The 7,318-nt window shown below is 40.1% G+C and overlaps 1 protein-coding gene across 2 annotated transcripts in view; it reads left to right on the plus strand.

Annotated features, from left to right (window-relative positions):
• Positions 1–7,318, plus strand: part of LOC106965021 (histone deacetylase 5-like) — an 88,055-nt gene that overhangs the window by 29,223 nt on the left and 51,514 nt on the right. Inside the window, exon 2 of one of the 2 annotated variants that reach the window (XM_015060880.1) lies at positions 390–531. In XM_015060880.1, coding sequence (XP_014916366.1) covers positions 447–531 — 85 coding nt within the window. In that variant the 5' untranslated portion in view covers positions 390–446. Of the gene's footprint in view, positions 1–389; positions 532–5,310; positions 6,441–7,318 lie in introns of those variants that run through there. The other variant, XM_015060879.1, reaches the window with a different exon arrangement.

Genomic DNA, 7,318 nt, shown 5'->3' on the forward strand with positions numbered 1-7,318 from the left:
ACAAACACTACCGTTATTAGCAACGCTAAACGTGCGTTTAGCATTGCTAATAACGGTAGTGTTTGTATTCTCGATAGAGGGTAGAATCTTATCTTAGCGGGCACATTTCCTTGTCCAGGACTTTCCATGACTGATACATATTGATTTCATAAGAGGATTTAACAGACCTTTTGATGTACTGTAAACTTGTGTTCAGCTTCCTGTTATCTGCTCTCTGTTGTAGCAGCTTGAAGGAACAGGGTAATCTACACATTTGCTGATCTTAGTGTTGTTAGAGCTTACAAAGGTTTGAACAGTTATTATAACGGTGATTAGGTGCCTGCTGCTTAAATGCAAGACTCAGTAAGTGCTGCAAAATAATTCAATATGTTTTGTGCATGTTTCCACAGACTCCACATTGAGGCCTTTTAATCTACCTGTTCGTCCTTTTGCTGTCCAACTCATGGATGATTCAGAAGACCCACTTTAACAGAAGCTTATGCAGGGCGGAAAGTCCAGGCTCAGCATTCATGAATTCATCCCACGAATCCAGTAAGTATCTTTCACGTGGTTAAAAAAAATGACACCATATTGAATCTTGCCGAAACTTTTTCCAGCTGTAGTGTTAAATGGGGGAAATAAACTGTGAAATAACCTGGTTAACATATAAGTATGTACATTTAGAGAAACATCTCATTGTTCATTTTCATCATTTAGTTTTTTTGTTGTCACACCTATTATTATAATTAATTTAAAATCACCTAAACTTGGGTTTACTTTTATTCAGGTTACGTACAGAAACACAGAAATATTTAGTTCATTCTGTATCTACTAATCAAATGTAGTGAGAATTTTAAGATGGCTTATTTTATTAGTTTTTTTGTTTATCCAAAATGATTCCAGACCAGTAATGTGACCATTCCTGTTTTATCCCCAATTTCCTCTTGATCTGTTGTGCTCATTTTCTAATTTCACTGCACCGTGATCTATATACTCAGGCGTACTATGTGTATTGTGTGAACTGTGCAGATTCTGCAAGCACTGCCTACAGACAATTCATAGTCAAGTGTATTGATTGCCCACATTTCTCAGGACAAATTCTTTAATTTCCCACAGTCCAAATAGATATTACCAGGTTTGATGAGCTAGTTGAATGCCTCACCCCATTTCTTTTACACCAGGGTAGCCGGAGCACAACTGTCAGTGCTGCTTAGCAGTCATACTAGTGCAGTATGAGTGATCTGCACCTTAATCTGCCCAGGGCCTTTAGATATCGTTTAATACCTACGTTAACTAAACGATAGAGCAGCAGAATGGTTATTTTAACCAATCAGCTTTCAGATTCGCCTCCCAACTCTTTCTTGAAGACCTAAGTGATCTGATAAGATGGTCAGAGTGAATCATCAACCCCAAAGTTTTACTAACAAAGTGGCACTTGTCAGCAACCTGCGATGCTCATAGTAATATGTGTGAATTCATTTTATTTTTTTAAATCAAAGGCTAGAAATGGAGAAATTGATTTAATCTCAGAAAAAAATTAAACATCCATTTTTCAGACTGACTTTTTCTTAAAGGTCCACTATCACCCTTACTTAAACAAGCTATATGATAGGTTTTTGGGCTATGCAAAACATGTTCATTACATGTAATGTTGCCAGAGATGATCAAAGCTTTGTAATATCAGACCTCATTATATTGCGTTTTTTTTTCTTTCTTTTTTTTTGTTTACTGTAGTATTTGTGACTTGTATACTTGTAAGGTTATAGTGGTGCATTAAATTGAAGGCCCAGGTACCAAATGCACTGTCTGCCAATGATAATTCCTAATTTTGACATGTAAGTGATTAGTTCTGTGTAATTTGGTTGTCATGGTTACAGCTATAGTATGCACACTCACAGACAGCATTGTGGCTCTAGGGGTTGATGCGCCTCTAATAGAAACGCAGAGATGAGTCATCCACTGAGCCTCAGCAGCACACACACGTACACACACACCTTTGGCTGATGTGTTTGAGACTTCACACGTAAGGCCTACATGTAAAACAGATGTTCAGTCACATCTGTTTTACCATCAAATTTGTTTCAGATCACAACTTATGGTGGGAGCACATGTCTTGAATAAGCTATGACAGCTCTGGACAATAGAAGCACAACAAAGCAGTTTAGTTAATGATGCAGCAGTGCAGAGCACTTTGAGCTATCCTGTGCTATTTATACTTCTGCCTATTTCTGTGGATTTGGACATTGCTACTGAGTCAACCCTAAAAATGAGCTCTACAACACAAGGAGCTGTTTCTTAAAAGGTGAAGATTTTGAGAAGAAAAGGTAATGTGGGGGAGGTGAGATGTTAATGTTGATCAATTTCGATGATGATACAAATATCATCATTTGTGAAAAGATAAGTGACAGCAGCAATGGCTCAGCCAGTGGAGGAAGCTGTCAAATGAAGAGTTACAAACTGAATTAGAGTTGATGGTTCTCCGCTTGTTAAAATGTATTTTCATTCATTACTTAGAGCCACTTTGTTTTTTCCCCCTTTTTTTTCCAAAAGCCTTTCATGTTGTGTGCCAATAATGAACAAAATTACATGATAATCTGCTTTAACACCTGTGTTAAAGCAAAGCCTCTTTTGAAACTGAACTGCTGAATTGAACAAGCAAACTAAAAATAAGAATGTTCAGTTTCAGTTTGTAATTATCTAGATTGAGCAAAGTGAAAACTACAGCTTTTTGATTAAAGTGACCTTGGATTGAATTATTATATTTCTCAAATGCAAAGCACAAATCCAAACTGAAACATTTGTTAAGCCTGTTCTAATGGAGCAACAGAATATTCACAATGTTAATGGATTTTAGGCACTTTACCTTTTGTGGTAGGATTATCTGAAACGCCTTCTCTATGGGTGTGGCTTTAACTGTTCTCCCTCAGAATCATCTCCATTAGCAGAGATGTGTGGTTTCTCCCCTGTTTTTCATAACCACTTCAGGGATAGTACAAGCTGCGGTGAGCTGTTTACTGCGCACAATGATTTGATTGACAGCAGACTGCATCCCTTGATCGACCCATAATTTATGTCACTGCATGAGCTTAAGTCAGACTTTGCAAGCTTCAACAATAACATTTCAAACACCTCAGTGGACTGGCGGACATGGTGTCTGCTATCAGAGAGCTGCTCAGTGTGGAGGAGCGTAATTACAAGCAGTGTCAGGAAAACAAGCGTAAACTTTTGAAGAGGAATGACCGTGATTTCACAGTCCTGCAAGCAGCACATCTCTCTGAAGAATGAGCATGAAATGAAGAAGCGACTATAATGATACAATAAGCAAAAACCGGTGTAGCTCTGGTCATCATTTTGTCGGAGCTATATTTTGGCACCAGCTCGTGAGAGACAGCAGAACTACATAACATTAATTTGGTGTGATATGCACATTATTCTGGGGCCTTTTTCAACAAAGTTCATGTGCGGATATTGACATGCATGTCCATCAGTGTACAGCAGTAATGCAGTGCATAATTTCTACTGCACTACTTACATTCAAAGATTGCACATATTTTAAAAAAATAAAGTGCCACATAATATATTTGCGTGTATAGCAAACTAAGCAGCTAATCTGAATTGTTTTCATTATGTTTTAGCAAGCAATTAATTTCTATAAGACAAAATAAAATATCTGTATTTATTTCAGTCCATCAAAACCACAACCTCGAGGTTCTCTACTGCAAACGTCATCAGAGCAAAGACCATGTTCCTGCCTGTCTGTCTCCACTGTGAGACAGGCCTAACATGGCTAGAACCAGGCCAGACATTAACCAGATAGAGTAAGACTTGACAATGGAAAAGGGGCATTACATGAATAAAGGGAAAAATCATAGAATGACTAAACTTCAAAGTTTAGTCTTTCTAAACTTTGAATGACTAAACTTCATTTAGTCATTTAAAGTTCATTTTCACTGTTACCAGCATTCCAAGAAGATCCACACACGTTAGGCCAGACTATAAGAACAGGCGGACTGATACATTTATAGAGATTTCTGTTGCCCATAGAGGATAGCAGAGTCTAGCAATCAATACTACAAAACTACAATACTTCTTCCTCCCCCAAAGAAGCAGCTTCACCACCTCGACTCAGAAACATGCATTGCACACCATTGTCCACATCCAGTAGCAAGCTTTACAAAGATACAGTCTCTGTGGGATGTGCTGGAGCCTGCAGGTGCCTCAGTCTGCTTAGAATATCACCAACACGCCTGACCAGTCCTGACACCCTCATCCATCAGCTGAAACGGCACACCCCTCTCAGAGTTTTTAGGTGCCAAGATTAACATATTGTCTTACACAACAAATACAATCAGTGAATCTTTAGAATTTGATGAAGTTTAGGCAGAAGGTGGTTAATAATGTTCCCCTTCTTTAAAAGGAAATCACCAACTAGCCTACTTTAGCATTACTTTTACCCAAGAGATACTCCAACTTTGTGTTCTGCTGCATTATTTGTCAGTATTTCAAATTTCTGCAGGCAGTTAGTACTTTCATTGACACTAGTCTGACAAGCTGGCTAAAAGTTACTATGCTTAGGCTGAAGACTTCACTTGTGCTGTGTTAGTTTTTTTCTGCATGTGGATGGAAAAACTCATGTCCATGACTTTCATGGGACAAGCTGTCAGACTCTCTAGTTGGACTAAAAAGAAAATGTAGTCACATTCAACAGATTTGTAGTTGCAGTTTTATGTTGGTTTATTGAACTGGATTAAAAGAGTTTTATAACTGGATGACAATCAGGGGGGTTTGGGAGTATCACTATAACACCTGAGTGCTGTCATAAGCTCCTTGGCACAACAGCAAGTTTGAGTTGACATGAGCAGTTGTGTATAGCTTTACACTTTGTGTTAGGATGATGAAACCTCAGAAACACAAAATGAGAAGATGACTCAATTTCATGATTAATGGATCGACTTTGAGAAGTGCAGTGGAGAGGAGTGACAGAACTGAATGCAACCCACCTCCACCACTGAACTCCAGAGCGGAGCTGGACGTAGAACTCTCAGTCTCTCTGCCTCTGTCTATTTTTATCTATGGCTCCTCCTCCACTACCGCAGACTATTTTCAGCCCCAATCCCTCCATCAAGCACCATCTCTTGGGTTTCTCCTCTCTTTTCTGCTCTTCATCCTCCGGACGGTCTTCAATTGTCCTTGTCTCCTTTGTCATCTTCTGACTCTTCCTGAATTGAAACAGGTTGTTGTCCGTATAACTTCCCTGCCACCCACTGATCCACTTTCAGCCACTGCTCTCTCTCTCTCTCTCTCTCTCTCTCTCTCTCTCATTCAGTCTCCTCCCTCCATTTCTCTATCTCTCACAGTTCATTCACCAGCTCAGAGAGCGTCACAGACACACACCCGCATACACAGCAGGCTGTAAGCGCTAGCCTCCTGATCAGTTTAGATCGACTCTTTCTGACGATTTTTAGGGGACGGATCAGGATTCTCCACTGTTCTTCTCTAACGAAGCTGTCCTGTTCTGCTTCCATCCTGTTTCGCTCTCTCTGCCTTTCGCTCAGAGCTTCGTTCTAATTTTGGAAACATGGAACCTCAGGGAGTGCTCTCCCGAAGCTATTTACATCCTTGCTGCTCTTCCTCCCCTTCATACTCCTCCTCTTCTCTTCCTCTCGTCAGCCAGGAGGTGAACAGTGAGACGATCCTTTGATGTCACAGAACACAGAAAACTCGGCTTCTCCTTCGTCTGGGAATTTTTTGGTTGTTCAGCTCACAGAATTGCCCAGCAGGATGGGGATTACGCAGCACTAGATGGTTTCCTTCTGTTGGGATTTTGGACTCCAAGCAGCCACTGCAACAGAAGAAACAATCTTCCGTTACTGAGCTGACAGGTACCTGACAAAGTGTTTCTGTTTTCTGGAGCCAGCAGAGGACTTAAGAAGATCTATGCAAGCTTTTTGTTTTCTCATCTACTTGAACTCAAATCCCTCAATCCCATTGGAGAGGAGACTTCCTGGAACTCACACCTACTATGACAGAGAAGAGGATTTTACTCAAGGTGATGCTGGCCGGTTAGTACAACTGAAACTGAACAGCCACCGGAGCTCTCAGGAAATTAGCAATTTCAACTGAGACTGGATTACACTATGAAAACTTTTTAGAGTATTTATTCACACTTAACAGGCCGATTTACATATAATTGGTATTTTTTACAATCTGTGGCAGACAGTTCTTCCTAAGCTATGCTGGTACCTCTAAAGAAGAGCTGACATTTTTTCTCTTCACAAACTTAAGCAGCAGCTCTTGTCCTGGCATGCTCTTACATCCCACTGTGTCAGGATTGTGCACCATGCTGCAGACCATCTACGAGACTGAGTCGTGTTTTTCCTCTGCCAGCACAGACAGCCACCACCAGCCTCTGGAGCTCCTGAGTGACAGCAGGGGCTCCGGTGCTGACATGACCGCTGCTGGTGAGTCATCTCTGGGAAGGCAGAGGTGGGGCTTACTAGGATGCTGTGGTTGGATGAAATTAATAAGTAATTTGGTCTTTCTGTAAGCAAGCATATTTCATATGTGGACTTAGGAATTGGTTGGATGTTTTGTTTATTGAATAAGCTCGGAGGATGGAGCTGGTTGGTAGTGTTCTAAAAGAGAATGGGAGATTTGCAGGAGCTGTAAAGCTAACATACTGTGTGAAGTAGACAGGTGCTTGTGAGGATGTACAAGTAATGATGTAGAGTTTGAAATTTGTAGTATGATTTGCATTTCCCTTTTTGCTGAACCAAAGAGGGCTGAACCCCAAAGAGGGGTTTTGCTTTTAAAAAATTGAAAGCAAAAAAAAACTATTTTTGTGTTTTCTGGATAAAAAAAATTTCAATCAGTTGTCTTCAGGTGTGACCTATTTTTTTGTAAACAATATATATCTATAAAGTAACACTTCATATACTCTGAGCTCACCATCCACAACAAAACATGGTGGTGGTGGCAGCAGCATGCTGTTTGAGTTCTACTGTAAGAGAGGGTAGCTGATCAGGGTTGATGGGAAGATTAATGGAGCTAAATGCACAGCAATCTGGCAAAAAACCTGTTAGGCCTTCAAAAGACATATTTTCTAGACCAGGCGTGCCCAAACCTTTTTAGACTACGATCTACTTTTTCTCTCACCAGCCGACTGAGATCTACCTCATGACACAAAGATATAAAAAGTGTAAATGAAACTCTATTGACAAATTTTATATGTGAATATACTTCAGTTATAGCAGACATTTTAAAGCAATAGAAAATATAATCCAGTTTCTTCCTCAGTGAGATTCTGACACTGGATGGAGGTTGCTGGTTTTTCAGTCAG

The sequence above is a fragment of the Poecilia latipinna genome, unplaced genomic scaffold (genome assembly GCF_001443285.1).
Source record: "Poecilia latipinna isolate Pla-1442-1.1 unplaced genomic scaffold, P_latipinna-1.0 Scaffold1752, whole genome shotgun sequence".
Classification (NCBI taxonomy): Eukaryota; Metazoa; Chordata; class Actinopteri; order Cyprinodontiformes; family Poeciliidae; genus Poecilia; species Poecilia latipinna.